This window comes from Ranitomeya imitator, chromosome 1 (genome assembly GCF_032444005.1).
Source record: "Ranitomeya imitator isolate aRanImi1 chromosome 1, aRanImi1.pri, whole genome shotgun sequence".
In the NCBI taxonomy this organism is placed as follows: Eukaryota; Metazoa; Chordata; class Amphibia; order Anura; family Dendrobatidae; genus Ranitomeya; species Ranitomeya imitator.
The window spans coordinates 527,235,808-527,251,760 of NC_091282.1; the positions used below are offsets into that span (position 1 = coordinate 527,235,808).

General features: G+C 43.2%; 1 protein-coding gene across 2 annotated transcripts in view; it reads right to left on the minus strand.

Moving 5' to 3' along the window:
• The window catches only part of PTBP3 (polypyrimidine tract binding protein 3), a 192,762-nt gene that overhangs the window by 49,499 nt on the left and 127,310 nt on the right, over positions 1-15,953 (minus strand). For both annotated transcript variants that reach the window (XM_069767020.1, XM_069767029.1), the window contains exons 3-6: positions 14,690-14,859; positions 5,161-5,307; positions 4,061-4,213; positions 2,892-3,002 (exon numbers count right to left, since the gene is read on the minus strand). In XM_069767020.1, coding sequence (XP_069623121.1) covers positions 2,892-3,002; positions 4,061-4,213; positions 5,161-5,307; positions 14,690-14,859 — 581 coding nt within the window. The remainder of the gene's footprint in view (positions 1-2,891; positions 3,003-4,060; positions 4,214-5,160; positions 5,308-14,689; positions 14,860-15,953) is intronic.

A 15,953-nucleotide genomic window follows, 5' to 3' on the forward strand; every position in this document is an offset into this window, starting at 1 on the left:
ATGAGAGGCGTCTGTAATTTACATCGTAGGTAGACCTCAACTAGGGGAGACAAACTGAGAAAAAAAAATCCAGAAAATCACATTGTCTGTTTTTTTTTTTAACATTTTATTTGCATATTATGGTGGAAAATAAGTATTTGGTCAGAAACAAACTATCAAGATTTCTGGCTCTCACAGACCTGTAACTTCTTCTTTAAGAGTCTCCTCTTTCCTCCACTCATTACCTGTAGTAATGGCACCTGTTTAAACTTGTTATCAGTATAAAAAGACACCTGTGCACACCCTCAAACAGTCTGACTCCAAACTCCACTATGGTGAAGACCAAAGAGCTGTCAAAGGACACCAGAAACAAAATTGTAGCCCTGCACCAGGCTGGGAAGACTGAATCTGCAATAGCCAACCAGCTTGGAGTGAAGAAATCAACAGTGGGAGCAATAATTAGAAAATGGAAGACATACAAGACCACTGATAATCTCCCTCGATCTGGGGCTCCACGCAAAATCCCACTCCGTGGGGTCAGAATGATCACAAGAACGGTGAGCAAAAATCCCAGAACCACGCGGGGGGACCTAGTGAATGAGCTGCAGAGAGCTGGGACCAATGTAACAAGGCCTACCATAAGTAACACACTACGCCACCATGGACTCAGATCCTGCAGTGCCAGACATGTCCCACTGCTTAAGCCAGTACATGTCCGGGCCCGTCTGAAGTTTGCTAGAGAGCATTTGGATGATCCAGAGGAGTTTTGGGAGAATGTCCTATGGTCTGATGAAACCAAACTGGAACTGTTTGGTAGAAACACAACTTGTCATGTTTGGAGGAAAAAGAATACTGAGTTGCATCCATCAAACACCATACCTACTGTAAAGCATGGTGGTGGAAACATCATGCTTTGGGGCTGTTTCTCTGCAAAGGGACCAGGACGACTGATCCGGGTACATGAAAGAATGAATGGGGCCATGTATCGTGAGATTTTGAGTGCAAACCTCCCTCCATCAGCAAGGGCATTGAAGATGAAACGTGGCTGGGTCTTTCAACATGACAATGATCCAAAGCACACCGCCAGGGCAATGAAGGAGTGGCTTCGTAAGAAGCATTTCAAGGTCCTGGAGTGGCCTAGCCAGTCTCCAGATCTCAACCCTATAGAAAACCTTTGGAGGGAGTTGAAAGTCCGTGTTGCCAAGCGAAAAGCCAAAAACATCACTGCTCTAGAGGAGATCTGCATGGAGGAATGGGCCAACATACCAACAACAGTGTGTGGCAACCTTGTGAAGACTTACAGAAAACGTTTGACCTCTGTCATTGCCAACAAAGGATATATTACAAAGTATTGAGATGAAATTTTGTTTCTGACCAAATACTTATTTTCCACCATAATATGCAAATAAAATGTTAAAAAAACAGACAATGTGATTTTCTGGATCTTTTTTTCTCAGTTTGTCTCCCATAGTTGAGGTCTACCTATGATGTAAATTACAGACGCCTCTCATCTTTTTAAGTGGTGGAACTTGCACTATTGCTGACTGACTAAATACTTTTTTGCCCCACTGTATGTGTATATATATATATATATATATACATACACACATTTTCCATTCATGTTCCACATGCTCCTTTACAGCTTAGCAGGTAGTGCAGAAGCAAGCCGTATTGAGGTGTTAGAGACTTCCGTAAAGCGGTTTTATACAGTGCTTTATGAAGCTTGGACGACCTCCAGCTAATGGATTTAAGTACTTTTACCCGTAGGCATGTTGGGGGCTTACAGGAAGAAAGAGTGAAAAGCAACACAAAAAGGAAGCAACACATTAAACTGTTAATGACAACCAGAAATAGAGCCACGTGTTTTCAAGCAGGGTTTACTACAGCAATAGTGGCACAAGAATGTGTTGTGGCTATTACTGGCAAAGATGTATTTTTTCCTGATTAAGGCCAGATAAATCTCACCATATAAAACTACTGTAGAACAAGTAGTTAAGGAAAGTTTCAAGTCAGAAAGCAATTAAGCCAGTATTCACATAAAGTGCTTTGATGCTTTATATTGATGGCCTAATCTTACGATATGTCATCAATAAATGATATTGGGGATGCAACACCCGGCACAACAGGCAATCAGATGCTCCCGGTATTGCTGGATTTGTTCAGTTGTGGAGCTACTCAGCACAGCTCCGTCGACTGAATGCTGGTTGCAGACAGGTACTGCATATCTATCCCTATTCAACTTTGATTGGCTGTAGATGTGCAGTACCTGCCCGCAGCCACTATGCAGTTGATGGTGCTGTGTAGTTACGAGCCGCAATTGATTGCATCTGGCCTCCACCAGCATCGGAAAAAGAGGTTTCGTGGGGGATTTGGCCGGCAATATGAAAGTCTCAGACAACCCTTTTAATATAAAAAGAGAAGGAAGTTACACAATATGCGTGACAAAATATGTGCCATAAAATACCCATGTTAACTTTGAAGGAAAAAGTATGAATGTACAAAAGTCACATGGCTGTACAACAATAGAGTTATCCATGCTAGATAAAAAAACAGATAAAAACTAGAAGTATGAAGAATGACAGACTTGTGCAAAGGCTTGCTCACTTGAAAGACAACTGGTTGTACACAGCGCTTAAAAAGGTGGATACATTTTCTCCCGGTCGTCAGCACGGGCTTTACCACTTATCTCGATGTTGTAAAATAGGTCAGTCATTGTAGAGCGGGGTCCAAGAACATTTCAGACTCACTCATTACTGAAGGTCTTTGTTTACCAGGCACATTTACACAAAGCAGCTTTGTAACTCTGATAATACACAGCAGAAGACTGCCAACATTCAGGAGTAACTGTAAAACATGCAGAATATATTTGCCCATCTCCAGTAATAAGTATGTGCGTCATATGCCTTCCTTACCACTTTGGCGTGATGTGCGTTCATTGGATCTGCATACTGAAGGAGAGCCTGGAACTGGTTGTTCTTCGTAAACGTGATGATTTTCAGTACTGTTCCAAACTTGCAAAAGATCTGTGACACGGGGAAGAAATAAAAAGTGTCAAAGATTCCACCATTACTTTGAACACATTATTCTGTAGGTGATAGAAGGTGAAAGAGTGACATTAGAATAATGTACTGCCCTAAAGCATAGCCATATGTATGTTACAATAGACATACGGTACTTACCTTCATAATTCTCATTAAAGAGTTATTCCAATCTTCATAGATGGATATGGTATGATAATACTTGCAAATATACGTAACTTTGCAATTCACTCTTAATTCAAATTTGCCCCTATTCTCTTTATAATATCAATTATATTTTTATCATTCACTGCTTTTTGCCTAGGGTACCAGACGAACATACACCGTGCTTACAAGCTCTTTACTATCAAGCTTGTAAGCACTGCTCTGATGCTGGCCAAGATCACTGAAGTGCTCTGCTAGCTTGAAATCCTTGGCCAGCATCAATCGCACTATGTTTCTGATACTTCAGAGGCAAAGACGCCTAATATAGCAACACCGGGAGCGCACAGTTCGGACCAGCGGCACAATGCTACTGTTCCGTACTGTTAATCAAGCATGAGCGTCCGCAATCCTTCAAGCAAGAAGATGGGAGGCAGAAAAGTAGTTTTTAGTTGTTTCCTCATGTACTTTTCAATATATAAAGTTTAAAGGATCCAAAGTGTCATGACATAGATGATTATGATCTAGCACAAATTATAATGAGTGAGCAAAGAGGTAAAGAAAAAATAAAATAAAGACAAATTCAATTCTCAGATTTAATTAGGACAAAATCAAATGGGGGGTTGTTTTTTTACCCACCAAGTGACACCTGAACATTTTCTTGTTACTCAATACTTAGGGTGTTAAAAACACTTTCCCTGCATCAGAAGGGTGGACCAGGATGACAAAGCAACATAGAATGGCATTTTTCACCTCAACTTCGAAAATTCCCGTTACAGAATTCCTAATGTTTTCAAGTCTTATTTCATGGCTCTAAGACACTTTTTCCATTTCATGCCATAGAGTGATTAGATATTTGTAGATTTGCTTAATTTGAGTTTATAATGTAGAAATATAAATACCTGATGCAGGACTTCCAGAGTAACAGGATAAAACAGGTTATCAACAATTATTCGGAGGACAGGACTGTGGCCGATCAATAAACTTTCACCTCCAGTGAGCGTCAGACCACCAGACTGGACAGTGTTCACAGCTTGCAAGGCAGCCTGTGCTCGCTAAAAAAAAAAAAGGAAATATAACAGGGAAAAAATAGACACAAAAAAAAACATCTTTTTTTTGTTTGTTACAGATTATGTAACACACAGAATTCTGGTGGATGCTGCTAGAAACAGTGGCAGGTCCTAGAATATATATTCTTAGATTTTATATGACTTGTTTCCTGTATTTTTACTAGTTTTCCCTTTGGCAGTCTATATCTCTTCATTTGCAAAAGACTGAGTAGGTTGGAGGAGACTAGCTGTTATTATATCTGCCGTACACAACATAGGCAGAGGTTCCTGCTCTTTATTAATAAGTCAGCACACAGAGAGAAGCAGCAGCACAGATGAATTTATACAGCAGTGCTGAGCAGTGTAGATGTGAATCCATCTTTGAGAGGAAGTAAAAGACTTGTTAGAAAGCTCAACAGGGGGTTTCATCACTCCTCCTGCCCCTTCCCTCTACTTGAGTGTATAATAGGTGTAAGCTGACATGCACACCGTGCTAGTAGTCCATCTTGTTTTGAAAACAGAGTTTAGCTGTTTTTACAGAATTCCGCCTTAATGGTATCTTTTCTGCTGTGGATTAAAATGTAAACCCAACCTTAAACTTGTGGATTACTTGTGGGTAAGGAATGCTGCATGTTTTTGTATCAAATCCACACCAGAAAAATCGTTTGTGATGTTTGACAACACCATTCACTTATATTAGTTCAGCAATTTCTAGCAGATCTGTAATGCATTACCTGCATAGAAAATCTGCCACACCTGAATGTGGCCTAAAACAGTCCGGTTTACCAGTATTTTTGATAACCAGAATAACGCAACCTGTTGTACTATTTTTACATTCAAAATTATTGTCCCAAAGGACCCATTGAGATGTAAATGGAAGCCACAAATCTATGATGAACAGGACGTTAGCCTAAGAAAGCTGTAGTAGAGGATCAGTATCAGAAGGAACTTACCGACTGATTCGGTAGGTTGTCAGTCTTCAATTCTCTGTGGTTCGAATACTGAATATAGACAGGCTGACTCCGGAGCTGAGGAGTGATAGGGGTGTAGTAATTCATCATTGTGATAGCTGCTTCTTCAGAAGCCATTTCCAAGAAGGCCTGACAAAGAAAAACACATGAAAACATAAACATAAAAGCATAATACATCACATATTTGCTTCATTCATTATTACAACCCATAATACTGAATGATTCATTTTGCTTCATTATTGAAATACTATTTGCAGACATGTATGGCAACTAATGGCTTATACTTTTCAAAGCACCAGACACAATGAAAAATGAATAGAAAGACTTTGTGCTTTTCAATGTGGGTCTGTAATGTATAAATAGCAGTACTCTTAAAATAAAGAATTGCTTCTCTCATTCCTTTCTACATAACTAGTAATTCCAATCAATATTTGGATCCTCTTAATATATTGCAATCATCATATTATATGGCACTGTGTACTTACAATTGCTCATTTTGCCTTTCTACCTAGGTAATTCTTCTCTTTTCCATTAGGTCTATGACATCATGTGATTAAAAATTGACTAGCTGAATCCTTCTAAGCTCCATGTAGAAATAGGAGGTCAATTTTGACTGCATGAGTCATAAGTCGCTGCAAAAGGGGAATTCTAAATACAAGGAAAATAGACTTCCTGTTTCTACATAGAGCAGAGAAAAGAGAAGAATTAGCTGGGTAGAAAGGCAAAATGAGCAATTGTAAGTACACAGTGCTATATAACATGATGGCTGCAATATATTACGAAGATAAAATCTTTGATGGGAGTCCTTCTTTAATTTAAACTACAAACTGCAAGAATGATGTAGTACAGTTAAACATGATCAAAAGCAGGTTCAAGATCCCCAAGAATACTAAAATAAAGTAAAAATTAAAAAAAAAAAGTTGTAATATTATTAAAAACATTTCTCCTTTTGTACTTCTAATACATGATCCTTTACTTAATGGCAGCCATGTACATTAAGAAATTACCATAAATACTCGAGTATAAGCCGAGATTTTCAGCCCATTTTTTGGGGTGAAAGTCCCCTCTCGGCTTATACTCGAGTCATACCCAGGGGTTGGCAGGGGAGGGGGGCGGAGGCTGTCTAATTATACTCACCTGCTCCTGGTGCGGTCCCTGCACTTCTTTTCCCCGACGCTGACAGCTTCTTCCTGTATTGAGCGGTCACATGGTACCGCTCATTACAGTAATGAATATGCGGCTCCACCTCCCATAGAGGTGGAGCCGCATATTCATTACTGTAATGAGCGGTAATGGTGACCACTCAGTACAGGAACAAGCTGCCGGCACCAGGGAACAGACGGGCAGGGACCGCACCAGGAGCAGGTGAGTATAATGGGGAGGGGAGCGCTGTGCAATATTCACCTGCTCCTCGTTCCAGCGCCGCTCCGTCTTCAGCAGTGACGCTCAGGTCAGAGGGCGCGGTGACGTGGTTAGTGCACACTCTCTGCCTGAACATCAGTGCAGGAGACACTGAAGATGGAGCGGCACTGGAATGAGGAAAAGGTGAATATTGAAAGTGCCGGGGGCCTGAGCGACGGATAGGTGAGTATGTGATTTTTTTATTTTTTTATCGCAGCAACAGCAAATTGGTCAAGTGTCTGTATGGAGCATCTATGGGGCCATAACGTTTGTGCAGTATTATATGGGGCCATAACGTTTGTACAGCACTGTATGGGGCCATAACGTTTGTGCAGCACTATATGGGGCCATAACGTTTGTGCTGCACTATATGGGGCCATAACATTTGTGCAGCAATGTATGGGGCCATAATGTTTGTGCAGCACTGTATGGGGCCATAAAGTTTGTACAGCACTGTATGGGGCCATAACGTTTGTGCAGCACTATATGGGGCCATAACATTTGTGCAGCACTATATGGGGCCATAACGTTTGTGCAGCACTATATGGGGCCATAACATTTGTGCAGCACTATATGGGGCCATAACGTTTGTGCAGCACTATATGGGGCCATAACGATTGTGCAGCACTATATGGAGCAAGTGTCTGTATGGGGCCATAACGTTTGTGCAGCACTATATGGGGCAAGTGTCTTTATGGGGCAAGTGTCTGTATGGGGCCATGATCAACGTTTGTGCAGCACTATATGGGGCAAATATCTTTATGGAGCATCTTATGGGGCCATAATCAACATTTGTGCAGCATTATATTGGGCAAATGTGTCTATGGGGTCATTATTAACCTTTATGCAGGATTATATGAGGCATGTATATAGATAAGAGGCATTGTGATTACTCACTAATCCTGCCCCCTGCACAGTAGCTCCACCCCCCCACATTACCACACACAATCCCGCCCCCACCACATTACCACACACAATCCCACCCCCACCACATCACCACACACAATCCCGCCCCCCACCACATTACCACACACAATCCCACCCCCCACCACATCACCACACACGATCCCGCCCCCTCACCACATCACCATTCATAATCCTGCCCACCACATCACCAAACATAAATCATCACCACACATAATCCTGCCCACCAACATATCACTACACATAATCCCACCCCCCACCAAATCACCACATAATCCCGCCCCCAACACATCACCACACATAATCCTGCCCCCCAGCACATCACCACACACAAACCCGCCCCCCACCACCATACATAATCCCGCCCACCACATCACCACACATAATCCTGCCCCTCACCACATCACCACACATAATCCCGCCTCCCCATCTGATTACCACACATAATCCAGCCCCCCCGCCCCCCACCACACATAATCCCACCCCCACCACAGATAATCCCACCCCTCCACCACATCACCACACATAATCCTGCCCCCACCACACCTAATCCCCCCACCACATTACCACAGATACTACCACCCCCCCACCACAGGCTCCGTCCCTGTTATGATAAAGTAATTCAGTACTGCAATGGACATAGAGGTCAGAGCACATACAGTGACCTGACAATAACCCAAAAACATAGAACGAGCTCTGAGACGTGGGAACTCTGCTGACCGCAATCCCTAATCCTCTCCAACCACACTAGAGGCAGCTGTGGATTGCGCCTAATGCTACCTATGCAACTCGGCACAGCCTGAGAAACTAGCTAACCTGAAGATAGAAAATAAGCCTACCTTGCCTCAGAGAAATACCCCCCAAGGAAAAGGCAGCCCCCACATATAATGACTGTGAGTTAAGATGAAAAGACAAACGTAGAGATGAAATAGATTTAGCAAAGTGAGGCCCGACTTTCTGAACAGAGCGAGGATAGGAAAGGTAACTTTGCGGTCAACACAAAACCCTACAAAAACCACGCAAAGGGGGCAAAAAGACCCTCCGTACCGAACTAACGGCATGGAGGTACACCCTCTGCGTCCCAGAGCTTCCAGCAAGTAGGAAAAAACAAATAGACAAGCTGGACAGAAAAAACAGCAAACAAAATAGCAAAGCAGAACGTAGCTATGCAGAGCAGCAGGCCACAGGAACGATCCAGGAGGAAACAGGTCCAATACTAGAACATTGACTGGAGGCCAGGATCAAAGCACTAGGTGGAGTTAAATAGAGCAGCACCTAACGACTTCACCACATCACCTGAGGAAGGAAACTCAGAAGCCGCAGTACCACTTTCCTCCACCAAAGGAAGCTCACAGATAGAATCAGCCGAAGTACCAGTTGTGACCACAGGAGGGAGCTCTGCCACAGAATTCACAACAGTACCCCCCCTTGAGGAGGGGTCACCGAACCCTCACCAGAGCCCCCAGGACGACCAGGATGAGCCATATGAAAGGCACGAACAAGATCGGGAGCATGGACATCAGAGGCAAAGACCCAGGAATTATCTTCCTGAGCATAACCCTTCCACTTAACCAGATACTGGAGCTTCCGTCTTGAAACACGAGAATCCAAAATCTTCTCCACAATATACTCCAACTCCCCCTCCACCAAAACCGGGGCAGGAGGATCAACAGATGGAACCATAGGTGCCACGTATCTCCGCAACAATGACCTATGGAATACGTTATGTATGGAAAAAGAATCTGGAAGGGTCAGACTAAAAGACACAGGATTAAGAACCTCAGAAATCCTATACGGACCAATGAAACGAGGTTTAAACTTAGGAGAGGAAACCTTCATAGGAATATGACGAGAAGATAACCAAACCAAATCCCCAACACGAAGTCGGGGACCCACACAGCGTCTGCGATTAGCAAAACGTTGAGCCTTCTCCTGGGACAAGGTCAAATTGTCCACTACATGAGAACAAATCTGCTGCAACCTGTCCACCACAGTATCCACACCAGGACAGTCCGAAGACTCAACCTGCCCTGAAGAGAAACGAGGATGGAACCCAGAGTTGCAGAAAAACGGCGAAACCAAGGTAGCCGAGCTGGCCCGATTATTAAGGGCGAACTCAGCCAAAGGCAAAAAGGACACCCAGTCATCCTGATCAGCAGAAACAAAGCATCTCAGATATGTTTCCAAGGTCTGATTGGTTCGTTCGGTCTGGCCATTAGTCTGAGGATGGAAAGCCGAGGAAAAAGACAAGTCAATGCCCATCCTACCACAAAAGGCTCGCCAAAACCTCGAAATAAACTGGGAACCTCTGTCAGAAACGATATTCTCTGGAATGCCATGTAAACGAACCACATGCTGGAAGAACAATGGCACCAAATCAGAGGAGGAAGGTAATTTAGACAAGGGTACCAAATGGACCATCTTAGAGAAGCGATCACAGACCACCCAAATGACTGACATCTTTTGAGAGACGGGAAGATCTGAAATAAAATCCATAGAGATATGTGTCCAAGGCCTCTTCGGGACCGGCAAGGGCAAAAGCAACCCACTGGCACGAGAACAGCAGGGCTTAGCCTGAGCACAAGTCCTACAGGACTGCACAAAAGAACGCACATCCCGTGACAGAGATGGCCACCAAAAGGATCTAGCCACTAACTCTCTGGTACCAAAGATTCCAGGATGACCAGCCAACACTGAACAATGAACCTCAGAGATAACTTTATTCGTCCACCTATCAGGGACAAACAGTTTCTCCGCTGGGCAACGATCAGGTTTATTAGCCTGAAATTTTTGCAGCACCCGCCGCAAATCAGGGGAGATGGCAGACACAATTACTCCCTCTTTGAGGATACCCGCTGGCTCAGATAAACCCGGAGAGTCGGGCACAAAACTCCTAGACAGAGCATCCGCCTTCACATTTTTAGAGCCCGGAAGGTACGAAATCACAAAGTCAAAACGGGCAAAAAACAGCGACCAACGAGCCTGTCTAGGATTCAACTGCTTGGCAGACTCGAGATAAGTCAAGTTCTTATGATCAGTCAAGACCACCACGCGATGCTTAGCTCCTTCAAGCCAATGACGCCACTCCTCGAATGCCCACTTCATGGCCAGCAACTCTCGATTGCCCACATCATAATTTCGCTCAGCAGGCGAAAACTTCCTGGAAAAGAAGGCGCATGGTTTTATCACCGAGCAATCAGAACTTCTCTGCGACAAAACAGCCCCTGCTCCAATCTCAGAAGCATCAACCTCGACCTGGAACGGAAGCGAAACATCTAGTTGACACAACACAGGGGCAGAAGAAAAACGACGCTTCAACTCTTGAAAAGCTTCCACAGCAGCAGAAGACCAATTGACCACATCAGCACCCTTCTTGGTCAAATCGGTCAATGGTTTAGCAATACTAGAAAAATTGCAGATGAAGCGACGATAAAAATTAGCAAAGCCCAGGAACTTTTGCAGACTTTTCAGAGATGTCGGCTGAGTCCAATCATGGATGGCTTGGACCTTAACAGGGTCCATCTCGATAGTAGAAGGGGAAAAGATGAACCCCAAAAATGAAACCTTCTGAACACCAAAGAGACACTTTGATCCCTTCACAAACAAAGAATTAGCACGCAGGACCTGAAACACCGTTCTGACCTGCTTCACATGAGACTCCCAATCATCCGAGAAGATCAAAATGTCATCCAAGTACACAATCAGGAATTTATCCAGGTACTCTCGGAAGATGTCATGCATAAAGGACTAAAACACTGATGGAGCATTGGCAAGTCCGAATGGCATTACTAGATACTCAAAATGGCCCTCGGGCGTATTAAATGCAGTTTTCCATTCATCGCCTCGCTTAATACGCACAAGATTATACGCACCACGAAGATCTATCTTGGTGAACCAACTAGCCCCCTTAATCCGAGCAAACAAATCAGATAACAACGGCAAGGGGTACTGAAATTTAACCGTGATCTTATTTAGAAGGCGGTAATCTATACAAGGTCTCAGTGAACCATCCTTCTTGGCTACAAAAAAGAACCCTGCTCCTAATGGCGACGATGAAGGGCGAATATGCCCCTTCTCCAAGGACTCCTTCACATAACTCCGCATAGCGGCGTGCTCAGGCACATATAAATTAAACAGTCGACCTTTTGGGAATTTACTACCAGGAATCAAATCGATAGCACAATCACAATCCCTATGCGGAGGTAGGGTATCGGACTTGGGCTCATCAAATACATCCCGGTAATCAGACAAGAACTCTGGAACCTCAGAAGGGGTGGATGACGAAATAGTCAGAAATGGGACATCACCATGTACCCCCTGACAACCCCAGCTGGACACAGACATGGATTTCCAATCTAATACTGGATTATGGACTTGTAGCCATGGCAACCCCAACACGACCACATCATGCAGATTATGTAACACCAGAAAGCGAATAACCTCCTGATGTGCAGGAGCCATGCACATGGTCAGCTGGGTCCAGTACTGAGGCTTATTCTTGGCCAAAGGCGTAGCATCCATTCCTCTCAATGGAATAGGACACTGCAAGGGCTCCAAGAAAAACCCACAACGCCTAGCATACTCCAAGTCCATCAAATTCAGGGCAGCGCCTGAATCCACAAAAGCCATGACAGAATACGATGACAAAGAGCAGATCAAGGTAACGGACAGAAGAAATTTTGATTGTACCGTACCAATGGTGGCAGACCTAGCGAACCGCTTAGTGCGCTTAGGACAATCAGAGATAGCATGAGTGGAATCACCACAGTAGAAACACAGCCCATTCAGACGTCTGTGTTCTTGCCGTTCAACTCTGGTCAAAGTCCTATCGCACTGCATAGGCTCAGGTTTGAGCTCAGGTAATACCGCCAAATGGTGCACAGATTTAAGCTCACGCAAGCGTCGACCGATCTGAATGGCCAAAGACATAGACTCATTCAGACCAGCAGGCATAGGAAATCCCACCATGACATCCTTAAGGGCTTCAGAGAGACCTTTTCTGAAAATAGCTGCGAGCGCACCTTCATTCCATTGAGTGAGTACGGACCACTTTCTAAATTTCTGACAATATACCTCTATCTCATCCTGACCCTGACACAGAGCCAGCAAATTTTTCTCTGCCTGATCCACTGAATTAGGTTCATCGTACAGCAATCCGAGCGCCAGGAAAAACGCATTGATATTACTTAATGCAGGATCTCCTGACGCAAGAGAAAATGCCCAGTCCTGAGGGTCGCCACGTAAAAAAGAAATAATGATCCTAACTTGTTGAACTGGGTCACCAGAGGAGCGCGGTTTCAAAGCCAGAAATAGTTTACAATTATTTTTGAAACTCAGAAATTTAGTTCTATCTCCAAAAAACAAATCAGGAAGAGGAATTCTCGGTTCTAACATAGAATTCTGAACCACAAAGTCTTGAATATTTTGTACTCTTGCCGTAAGCTGATCCACACATGAAGACAGACCCTTAATGTCCATCGCTACACCTGTGTCCTGAACCACCCAAATGGCTAGGGGAAAAAAAAGGCAAAACACAGTGCAGAGAAAAAAAAATGGTCTCAGAACTTCTTTTTTCCCTCTATTGAGAATCATTAGTACTTTTGGCCTCCAGTACTGTTATGATAAAGTAATTCAGTACCGCAATGGACATAGAGGTCAGAGCACATACAGTGACCTGACAATAACCCAAAAACATAGAACGAGCTCTGAGACGTGGGAACTCTGCTGACCACAATCCCTAATCCTCTCCAACCACACTAGAGGCAGCCGTGGATTGCGCTTAACGCTACCTATGCAACTCGGCACAGCCTGAGAGACTAGCTAGCCTGAAGATAGAAAATAAGCCTACCTTGCCTCAGAGAAATACCCCAAAGGAAAAGGCAGCCCCCACATATAATGACTGTGAGTTAAGATGAAAAGACAAACGTAGAGATGAAATAGATTTAGCAAAGTGAGGCCCGACTTTCTGAACAGAGCGAGGATAGGAAAGGTAACTTTGCGGTCAACACAAGACCCTACAAAAACGACGCAAAGGGAGCAGAAAGACCCTCCGTACCGAACTAACGGCACGGAGGCACACCCTCTGCGTCCCAGAGCTTCCAGCAAGCAGGAAAAAACAAATAGACAAGCTGGACAGAAAAAACAGCAAACAAAATAGCAAAGCAGAACTTAGCTATGCAGAGCAGCAGGCCACAGGAACGATCCAGGAGGAAACAGGTCCAATACTAGAACATTGACTGGAGGCCAGGATCAAAGCACTAGGTGGAGTTAAATAGAGCAGCACCTAACGACTTCACCACATCACCTGAGGAAGGAAACTCAGAAGCCGCAGTACCACTTTCCTCCACCAACGGAAGCTCACAGAGAGAATCAGCCGAAGTACCACTTGTGACCACAGGAGGGAGCTCTGCCACAGAATTCACAACACGTCCCCACACATTACCACACGAGGCTCCATCCCCACACATTACCACACGAGGCTCCGTCCTCACACATGTCATTGTGTTTACAGAGAAATTTAACCTTAATTTATGTTTCGTTATGAAATTTGTTTAGATGCTGGAATAAAAAACACACATCTTACTGAATCCAGTTTGTTTTTTATTTTACACTGTGAATAAAATGTATTATTAGTATTATTCAGATTTTTAATGATTATTGTTATTAACTTCATTTTAAGTTAATTTACCACCTGCGTAAGCGCTATTGAATGTTGTCATTATTTACTTTAGTTTAATCACTAGCAGCATTAATTAGATAGCAATGGGCGTGCCGAGCGTTAGCTGGCTGGAAACAGCTAGTATTTTAATATGGAGCATCTTATGGGGCCCATCATAAACTTTATGGAGCATTATATGGGGCTCCTGATTCAGTATGGATATTCAAAAACACTTAACCTACTGATGCCTCAATTAATTTTACTGGTATCTATTTTTACTTTTGACATTTACTGGTAGCTGCTGCATTTCCCACCCTAGACTTATACTCGAGTCATTAAGTTTTCCCAGTTTTTTGTGGAAAAATCAGGGGGGTCGGCTTATACTCGGGTCGGCTTATACTTGAGTATATACGGTAGCTTAAATGACAGTGATTTTGTTTTACACGCCAGAACAATACTGTGATGAAAATCTGAAATGAAAATTATAAAAATTAACAAAAATAGGAGTAAATCAGAAGTATATGGTACCTGGCTTTTACTTTTCAATATCAAAAGATTAGTAACTTTTCCGAAAGGTACACCTAATGAGATGATATCCCCTTCTGTAACATCATTTGGAATCTTGCGAATGTGAAGAACACGTGAAGGGGAACAGGGAGAGCGGTCTCCTGTAAATTTGTTGCTATCGTTCCCATTAGCTGAAAAGATAAGAAAAAGAGCATGTAACACAATCTATTTCCATCAAAGGGAAATCTGTACAGTGAAGCTAAATCAGAATTTGAGGTTTGCCACATATAAAAGGCTCTTCAATTATAAAATTGTACTAGGTAATACAATGTTTAAATGGAAGAAATGTAAACACAAACTAGACTACAATGTAAAAAAATAAAGTAAAAAATCATGGGCTACACTCGTGATTTATTAGAATATCAAAACATTATAATAGCATGGGGATCCACTTATGAACTACAGCCAAGAGCCGCACCCACTTATCTCAATTTAATGTAATGTATCATACAGCCCACAGCGGTGCTCCAGCAAAATTTACTCTTGACGCCACCATACATATTAGTCAAAACTCACCTGACTTCAGAGAGATAATCAGCCTATCTCATGTGTATGGAGGCCTGCTGACTCCTCCTAGACAGATGGGAGAGAAGGATCCTTTTGTTCAGCAGAGAGATAAGCCACTGCCAAAGGATACTCTCTCAGAACACTGCAGCATTCAGCCAAGCATTTCGGTGTATGGGGAGTAAAGAGAGATGGCAGCCAACCAAAGGGTTGTTCGGCTGACAGCTAGCTATAGTGTTCTATGCCCCATTAGGTTTCCAAACTAGGTAATTCCCATACTTCCTCTTCATCCTGCCCTTTCCTGCAGGCAGAACGGTGATATCACTGCCTCCCGTCATTGTGCAGACCACAGAGTGGGTGCCGGCAGAATAGTATGACAGTTTTAATTTTTTATATATCCTGTCCCTGGGCAAAGTCTAATTTTGCAGGACAACCGTTGTAAGTGGTGTCACATCCAAACAGAAATATTCCACAAGAAAAGAAGAGACAGGCACAAAAGGTAAAAACTTAGCGAAGACATTACAATATGGTACCCAAAAAAGAAAAACAAGATTTTAATTTTTTTAAATTGAAGATAACATCTTGAAAGCAGTAATCCCCTTCAAAATATTGTCCATTAGATCATATGCACTCGTCCCAATGGTTTTTCCACTGTTCGAAACATTTAATTATATTATTCTGAACTAATGCTGTTAAGTGCTTCTAACTATGTTTTTTTTAA